The sequence below is a fragment of the Melozone crissalis genome, unplaced genomic scaffold (assembly GCF_028551555.1).
Source record: "Melozone crissalis strain CALT ecotype California unplaced genomic scaffold, PUWL_Pcris_2 ptg000006l_1, whole genome shotgun sequence".
NCBI lineage: Eukaryota > Metazoa > Chordata > Aves > Passeriformes > Passerellidae > Melozone > Melozone crissalis.
The window spans coordinates 26,465,800-26,480,792 of NW_026535784.1; the positions used below are offsets into that span (position 1 = coordinate 26,465,800).

The 14,993-nt window shown below is 37.2% G+C and overlaps 1 protein-coding gene across 1 annotated transcript in view; it reads right to left on the bottom strand.

The window, feature by feature from the left end:
• The window catches only part of SNX25 (sorting nexin 25), an 81,628-nt gene that overhangs the window by 65,432 nt on the left and 1,203 nt on the right, over positions 1 to 14,993 (bottom strand). Inside the window, exon 2 of the mRNA XM_054291042.1 lies at positions 4,518 to 4,602. Within this exon, the coding sequence (XP_054147017.1) occupies positions 4,518 to 4,602 (85 nt within the window). The remainder of the gene's footprint in view (positions 1 to 4,517; positions 4,603 to 14,993) is intronic.

Sequence of the window (14,993 nt, forward strand, 5' to 3'; positions counted from 1 at the left end):
CAAAGCAGTATTAAAAAACAGAGCATAAATATTCTATGCAAATGCAGACAGACTTCCAAGTTTCAACAAGTAAAATCCTTTCCTGAAAACCCTGGAGAAGCCACAATCACTACATTAATTTATAGTTAAATCCAAAACTCTCCTGTGACTGTATGAACAAATGAAAAAAGGTATAGCTACAACACTGCCTTGAGTTATTGTAGAGCAACAAGCATTACAATCCATAAAGGAGAAATACAATGGTAATGTGAATTGTGTTAGGATCCTGCAGGAAGAAACCACCTTCAAAAAGCCAAGAATCATTACCAGAAATCTGTACTACTACAACACTAGATCTAGCATGCATGATAGGGTTATAATAAGCTATACTTTTAGAAAAATACTTTCAATAAAAAACTAATAGAAAAAAATGACAGACTATACCACAGCCAAGTACCTGTCAAAGTACTGTTCTAGAGAAGTAAATGCTAAATGCTTATTTACTTCTTACAGCCACTACCTTTTGCCCCTGCCAAAAGTCAATTCAGACCAAAAAAGAAAAACCTAAAAACAAGGAACAATGACAACAAAAACCTGAAAGAAAATTTAAAACCCCTCCATTAAAGGCAGGTTTACAATTACTAATGAAATTACTAATAAATACTCTGAATATTCAGTTTTATAATTTCCAAGACACTAAGATTTAAATTGAAAGAGATGAAAGACATTTTTCACTTATTGTATTTTAAATTTCATTGAGTTTTAGCTATACAAGAGGATGAGGTTTTATGCTTATTAGGTTTACTGAAGTTTCTCATGGCTACTAAATCTTTACTTAGACCATGGTGTAAAAGGCTGACAAAATGATGTCTAAATGCCAGCATTTCAGTGACTGTGAACTAGCAATAGTGGTTTAAAGATTTCAGTGCTCTTCTGAAGTTTTTGTTTTGAAAATCACTAGCATTTCTTGGTTTATTTCTATATTCAAATTCTATGAAACTGACAGGTTTCATAGGCTAGATGCTATCTTTGTGATGGATTGGTCCTGTGCAAAAGGAATCCCTGACAGTATCCCAATTCCCCAATCTTTGGTCCACTTTTATTAAAATTTTCCTGGCATTTCTGTCTTTACTGGTTTTTTATGCAGAAAAAAAATCATAAAAATATATAAACAATAGAGAAAAAATGTAGGAAATGTAGTAAAATAAAAACAGACAAATTTATGTCCAAATAATTTTTCACATGCACCTTTTGCCAAGAGTTCTTAGCTTCAAATGTTTGAATCCCAACAGCACAGAGAACATAAATTTAAATTGGTTTGCTGATATTGTGGCCAAAAAAGAAATTGTTTTAAAAGCTGTTTTTTAAAAAATAAAACTTAAAAAAATTAAAATAAATAATTTTTTTAAAGCTACTAGCTTTTCAAATAGAGAGCAGCAGGAGTTCTTTTTCTAAATACCAATCTGCACATATTAAGTTGGGAAATGAGACATCATTTCTCCCAATCTTTTGCTAAAGGAAGTATAACCTTACATCTCCAACACAGTTACATCCTAAGGGGTCAACACAGATAGGCAAGATCTAATCGATAAAAAATATCTAATTAAATACCCAAAATATTTCCAAAAAGGTCACCTCAAGGCAGGCTTGAAGGAAGACAACCCGCTCCAAAAGAAGAGATGGCTCTCCAGAAGGAAATATTTTTAGATCTAAGAAACAGGTGAATTTTCACAGCGGAACAATTTCACCAGTAGAGTTCTGCCAGGATTTGAGCTATGGCCTGTACTTCTCTACTTACTCAAAAATGACCCAGTGAAGCAGCTAAGTGATATGAAGACCATTCTTCTTGGCACTGCTAAAACTGTAGAGACAAAGACTGTGAAAAACAAAAAGACCGCAGGACTTGGAGCAATAACGGCAGAAAATGAAATTCAGCTCCTGGGAGGCCAGCTACCCCCCAGCAGATCAATCTCCTGGCAGCTGCAGCCTCAACCCAAGCAGTACACAGCGTGCACAGCAGCACCAGAGGGACTGGGCACAGCCTCTCTCAGGAGACCTCTCACCACACCACTGTGTGCATGGAATCCAGACAAGCAGCAGGTAGCACTAAAGGGCATTTGTACAAGTGGCTTATCTTCTCTTTTTGTAAGGTAAGCAAAGGTCAAACAAAAATCAAATCAATCTCTCAACAGAAAGCATGAGAAGTACTGAAAAAAACATATCTCAATGTTAGTTACTCAAGTGCTACCAGCTGAAAAGGAGACTTGGGGTTGACAACTAAAGACTTTTTCTTTCTGCCATACTCAACAAGGAAAATCTCTTTGTAGCCTTGCACTTGTTCTAATTTTGAACACTTAGATTTCATAAACCACAACACACTGTGGCAGGGCTAATTCACAGCTTTCCCCCACCTTGTATCTACAGCTAAGGCAAGTATCCTACTATTCATAATGAAGCAGCACTGCTCTGCTCTTAATAGAAAATAACAAAGGCATTTGGGGCAGAGCTGTAAACAAACATATACAGAGCTCCTTCTTGGTGGTGTTTAATGTGAGGCACACTGTAAAAGGATGATTCCCAACAATTTTAGTACAGCAGGACAAGAAGCTGTATAAGACACAGGCAACTATTATCAGCCAGTGACTATCCCAGGAAAACTATCTAAACATCTACTAGTTATTGAAATAAGACTGATGGTGGGAACAGAAACATGGATGACTCCTTCAGTTAAACCAAGGATATGACCAAGGATCTTTCCAACTACATGAACAGACTATGATGGGAACATCAGGAAAAACACAGTAAAGCAAGGGGTAGCTTGAAGTGACAAAGGCCCTCAGGTGGACCACATTTAACTCAGAGAGAAAAGACCACAGATCCTGGCTATAACACCAGCAAAAGCATGGCATGACCAACAGACAACAGCAGTTCTGGAGCAGGGCAAGGTAGTCAGCAACTAACAGCAAACCCCAGGCCAACCAGATTACACAATGATGAAACAGAGCTGAAGAAATCAGAATTCACCAAGGGCTGTCTCTTCACACCCAGCAACAGCATTTCTGAAATCAGATGACATCATCCATGCATCTCAAAGGTAATATAAAAAGAAGCAAAATCTGTTAAGGGAAAAAAAAAACCACCAAAAAATCCTACAACCCAAAACCTCAAGAGGCACTAGGAGTCCAAACTGGTCCCCAAGACTGAAACTTCATTACAACTGAATGTCTCCTAGCTAAATGAATAAAGCTTTCTACAGCATTTTGTTGAGTAGCACATTACACCTAGACAGTAAAAAGTTGTCCAAAATTCCTGGGATATATAAATGCTTGAATCCTAATCACTGCAAGATTGGAAACACAAATACAGATGGTATTTTTAATATTGTTAGTAATAAAGTTTTATTTAACCACAAACTTGGAGGGGGGACCAACAAAAAACCACCATTCACATCAAGACAACTACAAATTTCAGAACTGCCACAGGCAAGAAGATCTGTCTGTTTTCATAGAGACTGATCATTTTGTGCTAATAAAAAATAAACTCTTGCTTTTAGGATTGCATTCAGTATTTCAAAATGATTGCATTCAGTAACTCAAACTGAAGATGACTCAGTCAGTCACCTTTCAAACCAAAAACACTTTGTATGGTAGAGCAAAAAGTACAGCCTCATCTTTGTCAAACTGCAAAACAGAAAAGTTGGCTTCATCACTTAGGCCTGGAAGAAATAAAATCTGACAAGTATGCTTTCCAAAATTCAGCGTGAGAATGGAGGGTAAAAGCTGCTCTGAAAAAAACATAGCAGAAAGGCATGAGCTGTCACAGCATAAGGTACTTAACTCTGAAAAATGAATCATTTAAGTATTAGTAACTTTCTTTCAGCCTTACTGTGTAGGGATGGCCTCATGCATTCGTCTCAATGACACAGGTAGGTAGTGCTCTAAATTTATAATTTTTCTACATATCCTGCTAATAGGTATTCATAAAAATAACTTTAAAAACATAACAAGGTGTCACAAGACAACCAACCCATTTAAAACAATGATAATTTTCAAAGATACTCTCAATTTATGAAAAATATTGAAGGAAAAGGTATTCAAAATTAGATAAAATATTTACAAAAGGTTGATATACTCTATCAGTCAGAAATACAAATGTTGATTTTAGATTCAGTTTTAATGGCAAGAATTGCACTAAATGGGAAGACTGTACGCAAGAGTCTACAGGATTTCTCAGTTCAGGAAAACTCAGTAAAGAATATTTTAAGTGTTACCCCTTTGCTTTGTGCATAAGTATTAAGGACTGTATTTCAATTTACTTCTGTAAAAACCAGCCACTACAATGACAAGATATCAGCTGAATAGCAAAACCAACATCACATTACCTACCACAGTGGATTTCTTGAGAAGACTAAGACCTTGCCATTACATTTTATATCATGGAAGAAACCAGGGTCATATTCTAAAGTCTTGGAACATTGTGCAGTTATGGTTTGCTAAAAGGACAAGAGACATTCAGACTTTAATGCTCCTAAGACTCACCTTCTTTCAGTGCTTTATCCATATTGTGAGAAATAACCACTCTTCTTGATTGGATTGAATCATGAGAGCTTCCAGACCAATTACTCTGAAATTAAAACAGAACATACATCATAAGAGGAAGAAATAAACTAAAAGTTACAGAAGGAATAAAACTGGAATTCAAGGCAATAGTAATGTATCATTTGGTCTTTATGCAACTATTGTCACCTCATATGGTAAAACAGAGGAGTGTCAATTGTCTATGAGGTTATTATACATTGTTCATTAAGCACATATTAATACTTGTGTATCACACATTGTACAACTTGCAAAATTATCTTAAGTGAAGGTTTTTTTGGTAGAAAGGAGCTGTATTCATTTGCAAGACAGTGCACTGAGGATAGGACATGCATGTAACAAAACAACTGGAACTCTTTTATTCAGTATTTTCACAGCAAATAAAACATTTTTATAGCCTGTTGTGACAATGGACTTCATTTATCCTTGTAAACTACTTTTAAAACAAAAGAGAAGCCTTTAGATCTCCTACGTAATTTTGGTTCACATTTTTTGGGCTTCTTTCTTCAAAGATACTTCTGCATTTTCAGCTGCTGTTCTACACAAATATTTGTCTTTACTGGAGTATTCACTCCCACAGTGTCCAAACAGGTGGGTGGATGGAGAAACATTTTTCAGGGTATAGACAAAGAGCAGTGACTCATGATGCATTTATATAGAAAGGAGTATAATTCAAAACAGAAATAGAAACTGTTCCCACTGTCAATCAGCTTGGAGCTCACTCTCCTTCCTAAGGGGAAAGCACTGCAGAAACATCCCCATCCCTCCAACATTCACCACACAGAGAATAGGAAAGCAGCATAAACATGAAGTAAAAACAATGTTTAATGTTCTTAAAGTAATATACTGTTATTTCAGCCAATTTGCAGGCTAATAATCTGTATTTTGGTTTAATGTTTTTTGTCTACTTCAGATGCGTGCATGGAGAGTCTAACAAAGTTCATCTAATAGAACCTAGATAAAGGAGTCTATGCACTACTTTCAACAGCAAAATAAAGCTTTTCAGGCTCACTCACACCTACCACACAGCAAAGTGACTTGGAAAGGTACTTTCCATGCCTTGAGTGCCCCCCTGCCCATAGCTGGTTTGTTCCACCTTTTGGATGAATGCAGCAACACTCCCTGGAGTTCTTCCAGTCACCATTGTGAGACCATGATTGTGGTCTGAGACCAGGGTTGTGGTCCTCCAGCTGATTTTTTCCCTCCTCCACAACACCACCAATGGCAGGAGCAGCAAGACTTCAGCACATTTGCCTCCATCTGCAGTCCCCCCTCACTATTAAGACTATAGTTAATGAGGTGTGAGAACAGAGTATTTAGTGAACCACTATAGATTTCCAGGCCCCTTTTTGATGTGACCACTGGTAAAAGCTTCAGCCATACCCAGCTAAACAGTAAGGAAAAGTATTTTGTCTCTTTGTAAGGTCACCTAACACTATTTGTAAGGCTCCAATACATCATCTCTGGCTGCTAATGTTATCACACTTCCTCAACACTGTTCAAAGCTGTGTTAATGCCAGTCACACAATTATTTCAGGATTTTTCTGCTTTATCTGCAGCAGGAAGCTGCATTATTTAAAAAATTAAAAAGAGAAGACTCACAGAGACGTGAAATACCCCCAAGTACCTTAGGGGAAGGGAAAACCCAATTAAACAAACTCACTCAGGTCTTTCTGTGAAGAAAGAACTCCTAAACATGAGCCAACAATCCTGACTCAAGATCCATGCTCAACACACTCCATCTTCCTTAACACTCCTGCCAGCTTAGGTATCCTACAAGGCTAATCCTCCTGCTGAACTGAGTCCTACCTGCATGGAGGTCAGTGACCTCAAGCTAACTTAGGCATCTACAGTTGCATCACATACATTGCAGGAGGCATTTTTTATGGCCTAAAGCATCAGTAAGTGCTCAAATGCAGTGCTCAACAAATAATTCCTTTCAAAACTAGTTTAAACACTTAAAAAAAAAAAAAGAAAGAAAGCAACCTTCAGAGGGGATCTATAGTTGCAAGAAGTAGCTTGTTCCACTATTAACTTGTGATTCTGGTTGGGTTACTTCAGGTTTAAGAACTAAACTTCAGGGAGACCTTACTGCTGTCTCCACCTACTCAATGACAGGATACAGAGAAAAGGGAGCCAGACTCTTCTTGCAGATGCACGGAACATTAGGAAACATTGCAACACAGGAAATCTCCATCACAAGACAAAACTATTTTAATCATGAGGCTGCTTAAGTATCAGAATAGGAGTGCTGACAGGCTGTGGGGTCTCCATCTCTCTATCTTCCTCACTCTGAGCAAGAGAGTGAACTAGATGTCCCCCAGATATTCCTTCCAACCTGAACTATTCATGATCCTTGATGACCCTTCAGAGAGCTGTTAAATTAATTTCATTATTAATAATATATCAGATCTAAAGGTGCCTTGTCTACAACAACTGATCAAACTCCTTTTTTCTTCCCATTTTATGAACTTGCATTTAACAGGATCAAGACTTAAGCCTTGTTAGTTTAGGTTTGCTTTCAAAAAGCACTGTTTCTGTGACAATAAAAGTGATGAATTAATTAAATAAGCAGGCTCTCCCAAGTTAGATGACATATGGCAGCAAACACCTTAAAAACATCAGTAACAACCTGGTAATGCTGATAACCAACATCTGCGGTAACAGAAGGATTTAAGAAAATTCACAGTCCAAGCTCAGCTCTAACAGCTGAGAGAATGAAAAATACAGCATATTTCACTGAAAGACTTTCTTCCCACCCCTGACTCAAGTCAGATGGAGGGCATATGTAGAAAACAGTTTCAGCTAGAAAGCTTAGATTTGAATGTTTTCACATTTTTCTTCATGTCATTCATCTGAAGAAAAACGGTGCTAGGCTTCATGAAATAGTTGGCATAACCCTGACTGAGCCAAAAACATTTGTAAATGGATTTACCACAGTCAAAGCTCTAGTTTAGATGCTCTTTTATGCAGAATAAAACCTGGTATGTTCCTCTAAGTCCTGACTTGCACTATCATAGCCCTCAATGATTTATCTTTTTTTAATTGGTGTCAAGACAATTGGGTTCCTGTCTGTAGATTTCATTGGTAAGTAATGACAGAAACCAGACTGAAACATAAATAAAACTTAACAAAAGGACTTGAAGGAGTAGGGATGGAGAACATTTTGAATGCACATGCTAAGAACGAGGTTGCTAACAAACAGGGAGGCCTGTTTCCTGGAACACTTCAAGTTTTCTTCAGTTTTGACTTTGCTTAGAGGCCAAAAAAAAAGGATGTGTGCATTTCCTGTAGACTTCTGAACAACATTCATTGTTTGAAACTTTTGAAAACTATTTATGATGAAGAAAACAACAGTCTGAATTGGTCAAGAAAAAAAAAGGCTGACATTGAACCTGAAATTTTGTCCTAGGTTCAGTCTCCTACAGATTCAAAAATTAAGTAAATGTCATTTATTCCTTTAAACTACACAAGTAATTTTAAACTAGCTCTGAAGACAACAATAAATGGAAAAGAATTAAGAAATTATTTCAGCAACAATACTCAATAAATGGCAAAGCACAGAGAACACAGGAGTACCTTCCACTATCAAGAAATTCATTTGCAACACTTTGTATCAAATGCAATTTTTAAAACACAGCAGCAGAAAGCCAGGCACCTGCTACAGGCACACCACATGCAGCCTTACTCTGCCATGGAATTAAGGCCAGAAACGGAGAAAAATTTACCATTATTCCCATTACATTAACTCAATTACAACAAAACTAGAGCAGAGATCACGACAGATGCCACAATATAAATGGGCATTGTGGATGAGACAGTTTAATCACAGATCTAAAAGGGAAAGGCTGCATCTAATTCAGCATACACAAACCAACCAGTTACTTTTTCCTCCCACTGTTGCCGTATTAACTTTCCTCTTATCTTTGTAAAATATACATTAACATCAGACTGGACCTTGATAACAAAGAGTCACAGCCTCAAACAATACTTCACTGAACTCTTCGTAAATTCATATTTAACAGATGTGGAGAGATGTGTTCTTATCCCCATATTACTTCATATAGATGTTATTATCCCAACATTATTTCAACTAATGATGCAAAAACAAATTTATGCTCACAAGAGTTGATATTTTTTAATCTTTACTTATAGTCTATTTAAGATTACAAGCCACATATGTATCTGTCACAGTCAGCATTAACAGATACCATAACTACCAATTTAAAAGTCAACATACTTAAAGCATGTTAATCCTATTATCTTAAGCATCATTATCTTGGTAATTATTTTATGATATCTCATTATTTCTACTAATGTAGTAGCTCCTGAAATATGTAAACTCTGTTTATCATATGGGGATCTTCAATCTTAGCTGTTTAAAACTGGCAAAATTGCAGCAGTGTAAAAACTTTGTAATCAGGATAGAACTTTCTTCACTTGAGATTTCATAGAATACCAGACAGATAAGAATAAGAATATGAAAATGAAACATTTCTCAGGTACTTCTTTCATTCTATCAGTACAGCTAAGAAATAATTGGTAAGTTAGCATTCAAATCACTGCTCAGCAAGAAATGGAGCATTATCCTGTGCTGGAATTTTTAATATTGCCATCAAAATAAAGCCTTAAATGAATTCTCAAGGTACAGGCATAGCCCCAGTTTACTGAACATTTCCACACTCTCCTCCTCTGTAAAAAGAGATGACAAGAACCTATGGTCTATACTTCAAGGCCAAAAGAGCCATATGGCATGAAAACTAAATTGCTGGCACGCCAGAAAAGCCAGCACAAAATCATGCCTGAGCTGCAGAGTCTCAGCTTAGCAGCCAAAGAGAAACTCCTGAGAGGCCTATTGCTATACCCTCCCTCACATGACTTTTTACCATACACACACTTTATAGGGTGTTCTGTTTTCAAGACCACCACAAAACATGCCACATGAACCATCATCATTCATTTTATTACCATTAACTTGTTCTGTTTCACTGTGCCTATTTAATAGGGGAAAAATGGTACGGAATGACTGGTCACAAAAACCTCCCAGACACAACACAAATCTGTTCCCCTCATGACTACATGATTTCTTTATCTTTTTAGCCACTTGAAGTAACAGCCTGGGAGAGGATACAGTGTTCTATCCTTAGGTAACTTCTGCTGCTGTGCTTTGCAGAGAGCAAGAAACCCAAGACTTCCCAATACAAGAGAACTTTATGTGATTTTCAGAATGTTTCTGGTACATGTCTACACTATTTTCAATGTCAAAGCATACCTTGAATGCAGGATGTCTTCACTCTTGACCTTACTACAGAGGTTTTATAGCCACCCTTGGGATCTCCCTGGAAGAGACTTGGACAGTAAGATCTCTAGGAGCCCACCATCCATCCTTATTGACTCAGCAGAGCTTGGTTATCAGGAGAAATGAGCTAGCTCCCTAGTTATGTTTGGAATCATAGAACACTGTTCATGTGAGAAGCAGTCCCTACAAAGGTAAAAACAGTCCATTCACAGCAAAATATGAGATGTCAATCCAACACAAAGTTGAGAAAATTAAATGTCAAGAACAATAAAAAGCAGAGCGGACAAAAAAGGATCCAATGAAAGGAATCAGAAAGGACTGCATGACAAAACAAGAAATCTCTAAATATACATGATGAATAAAAGAAATCTCTAAACATACATGATGATGAAAAATGTGTGGAAAACTAAGTCTGCTCACTGCTAAGGAGTTATGGGACAAAGAAGTGAGTATCAGAGTCTGAAAAACATTTAATTTCCTGAGGTCAATCTCCTGTAATAAAGTTATCACACCAAAGTTACACCTGCAGGTAATCAACATATGCAGTCCTAACAAAGTTCCAATTCTGAAAAGGCTTATAAATCCCAAATTATAACAGAAGTTCCACAGATCCCTAAAAATAAACTGTACCAGAAATGTCCAAACCACAGGCCCTTGCTAAACTATAGCAGAACACTGGCAATTCATGCAACGTTCCCTTAACATTTTAAAATATTAATGGAATTGGTAGAAGTTGCTAAAATATATTTTTATTATTTTGATTTCATGACTTTCCTAGTAGTAAACTCAACCATATCAACAAAGGCTCATTATTGACCTGCCTATAAATGAGACAGAACTAAGAATAAATGCATGAGATTCTGAGTTCTGTTAAAAACACACTAAACATATCTTCTCCTTTCCATCCAGAAACAACCCATCAATTAAAAGACTGGCACTAGATCAGAATATCTGCTTGCAAGCCCAAAACAGTCTAAAATGTGACAAAAGTGCCACAGCCAGAGATTGCTGTTGTTTTTAAAAAAATCCTGCAATATCAGAGCTCTAAATATCCCCTGTGCAGTCAGAGAATGAGACAGACCATAGAAGATGCTTGGCTTTAGATTTAGAAAAACCCATAAATGTTTTTAAAGTCTTACTAAGGCATACAGATCAAAATTTGAAGGGGTTAGGAAGCTTCTCCTCTCCCTCACAGTTCCTCCAAACTACTTATTGCCTCAAGAATTCTTTTGCATCCCACTTGAAATTTTTGCCCACAGATGGCAAACCTTCCACTTTCCACAGCTGCTGGGGGGTTCCTCCAAGCTTACCTTCACATGCTTCATCTCATGGCAAAAGTCCAACAGAGAAGGAAAATAAAACCCTGTGTCCTTTCTCTCTGCTTCCCTTATGTTCTTCACAAAGGGCAGAGCACTCAGCTTGGCTACTATGACAAATACTCAACCTCAGTTAAGCTGCCATCACATTTGAAAGATTGGGACCATTTCCATTTCACTATACATCCTCCCACAGCTTGGATAAAAAGCAGTACTATGTTCCAGGATCCAGATACTTCAAAGACAACCTGATCCAATGAAAAAAAGCTTTACCCATGCCCCCTGCGCTTATGGCAAATCCACAAAAATACACGTTCAAGGATGGAACAAGGCGTTAGGAACATAAAACGTGATCACATGCAGTGTGATTTGGCTTTAGGGCCAGAAAGGGAGAGTGTTAGTTTACTCACTTATAATTGGGAGCTATTACACTGTAGTAAACAATAGTGACCAAATATGTCAGGAGATGAGTTTTAAAGAAATACTTAAAATAATTGACAACTGTTAATTGTAGGAAGCTAAAGACAGGACATTAAAATCCATGTACCCTTTTCACTGGAGAAAAAAAGCACATTCACTATCCTTCTGTTAGTGTTGCAGAAAGACCAGGTAGATCCTTCTCTATACACAGTATTGTTCACTTAATCTGAATTTAAAATGCAGTACTTAAATCTAATAAACAAATAATTGTTTTTTGCATTATTTAAAAGAAGTTGATAACCCAACTCTCTGTTACTTGGAGCTTGTGCTTTGAATCAGAGTCAAAACATTATGCTGAAAAGAAAACCCCATCTCTGCCAGTTTTTTTGGCAGAGAAACAACTTACACGAACGTGGGAAAAGTTTTCCTTTCCCTTCCCACTACCTTGGTTAACATGGCTCTTCACATGAGTCAAAGTCATCTCCCTCTATAACCACACAAGGTAAAAGGAGTTTTGGAAGCAAACTTGAATTTTAAAGGGTTACATATGTTCTAACCCAGGGCTATCTTTGCTATGAACAAGTTCCACTGGTACTTGAGAAGTGAACTTGAAAACAGACAAAACAGACATTCTCACTAAAGTACAACTGGGTCATCATGCCTTTTTGCAGCCTTGCATTTCGCTGTTCTCCACCACCACAAATCATCTTATCCTAAAACAGCTCCTGCAAAGTGCTGAAAAATACCTGACAATAACATAATGTACAATTTCAAGGACTCATTCAATTTCAATTATTTCAATATCAATAGAAACTATTTACTAATATTATCAGTACCTGCAAGTACTTAAAGTATTAAGTAAGACATTATTATGAGTTGCCTGCACACCTCTCTTCCAACAAAAGAGATTTTTATGTGGAAGCCAGGAGACTGCCCAGATAGTTTTTATGAACAGAGCTACAGAAAAAACACATTGAAAGCACAATTTATCATAGGGATGTAAATCACACAGCTTGCTTTGCAATTCTCAGGAGATTTCAAGTGTTCTTTCTGAGATACCTGACTTCAGAAGGAAGTCTTGACCTTTCAAGTCCCAGACGAGTAACACAAAAAATGGACAAAGCATAGCGTTACATTCGAGAAGATTGCTTCTCTAGTTGGAACTTCAGGCAAAATGGAAGAAAAATATATGTACCTTGCTCTTCTGAAATCCAAACCTGCAACACTGTACTTCCTCATTCATATTGCTCACTTGCACAAACCATGAAAATCAACAGCACTGAACTCTCACATGCTCAGTGGTTGCTGAGAATGTACAAAAAACTGCCTTTATTCAGCTCAGAGCGAGGGACTCCCTTCAACTCCCCTTTGAAGTTGGTCAAGAGTACTCCCACTAGCTTTCCAAGAGCTGAGTCTGACTACAACTAGAGTAAACATTTATTCCTGAATACTTACTGTTTCCTCATTTGTTAACCCCAATGTGAAAAATCTCACAAAGAATGAAAAGTGAATTGTCTAAATTTTGTACATAAAACACATGAAGAGTGAGATGCCAGTCATAATAAGGTTTTTACCTTACATTTTTTCAATTATTAGACCAACAGGTAGTTCTTCCTTATTCTTGAGGAGAAGAAAAAACAAGGCTGAAAAAAATTATAGCTTTACTGTCATACTACTACTGGCTCCCAGAAAAGACAAAAGGATCATAAGGCTCTATGAAAAGCATGAGAGCAACAACTGAATAATAAAAAAGCAGTGTAAATGCAAAAGGATGTAAAATTAAAAGACTAAATTAGGAAGTTTTAGTGAATGGCCTACATTTCTATAGGCTGCCTATCTAGACAATTTTATTTTCTTCACCTACATTTTGCTGAAGCTCCAATTAGAAAGTCGGCTACACGTATACAAAATCATGTTCAGAAAAACTCTTCAAGAAGCTTTTCAGTCCTGAAGCCACTTGGTACCAGAAAGAAATCAATAAAACTATAAATTGAAGGTATGAGAAACCCAATTAAGATGCCTGACATTACATCTTCTAAATAGAAAGGGTAAAATGACTCACTCCTTTTTTGAACATCCCCTTCATGTAAGTAAACTTTTGGGAACAGTGCAAAGAGGGAGGAAAGAAAAAATTGAATGGAGTCAGGGAGAGGGTAACAAAACAATCCTGGGAAAAGGGTTCTAGCAGGTACTGCTGCCTTACCAGTGAATTTTAAATACCAAATTTCAATTCCCTTCTGAAACAACAAACACATCCCATAGAGCTACAATAAATGCAAACGCTATAAATTAGATAACACAACAGCAGGTGTGCACTATTAATACATACAAATCCAACAGATGAACAAAACATCTTCAAGAGAAATGCACAGTAACACATCACAAAAAGAAAGTGCAGATGGCACAGTAGCAGAAGTGGCTATTTGTCTCTGGACAGTTCTACTTCCACTGCTGTTCTGTAGGCTTATGTTTTTCAGTAGGCTTACATTTTTCACAGAGGAGGAGACAAAGAAATTAATATCTTTTTTTTTTCTTCAAATTTTGGCTTCCTCAATTAAATTGGCTGTTTCACAAACCTCAATGTTGCTCGTCATTGCGTCAGCAGGGAGATTTTGATTGCTAAGTTTATGTATAGATATGTTTGGTACTATGTAAAAGTAAGCTAACTCACCTGATGCTCAGATAAGTACAGAAGTACATAAATGCCACTGAAGCTATGGCATTGACACTGAAACATCTATTCTTGTAAATCTCAAAGCAACAGGAATTGTTGTTTTGATAATCAATTGATCCACTTACATATTTTTTCTGTTTGGTGTAACACAGCTATATGGCTAAAACCAAAAGCATATAGTCCTTAACGGAAGGTGCTTATGCACCTAACACACATTTGTTACCTAGCACCCCTCTGACAAAATCCAGCTGAACAATCCCTAGCTGTACCCACCTTTTGCTTACCACTTGTGTGTTACACCTTCTTACTTCCCACCTTAACACCCATGCACATTATTTGTTCTTCCCTTCCTTCAGAAAGCTGAGTATGATGTTGAGTGTTCAAAGCAAAGAGGATGTTTAAAAAATTCTACCAACAAGACAAAGTGAGTATCAGACAGAGCCACACACATATCCTGAATGCACCTTCACAAGTTGTATTGTTCACTGAATTCAACAACCCTCAGCCATATGATCCCTACCGGCTTCCATTAAATGCAGACAGTAAAAGCACATTGCTCCCAAACACAGGCTGCTTCTCTCCCTAGGTCAAAGAATGAAGGAATAAACCATTACTAAAGGTTGTTAGCAACTTGAAACGACAGAAAGACAACTGTTTCAGCCAGTGATCTGTATTAGGTTCCTGCCCGGCCGGCACCCGGGGTGTTCTGC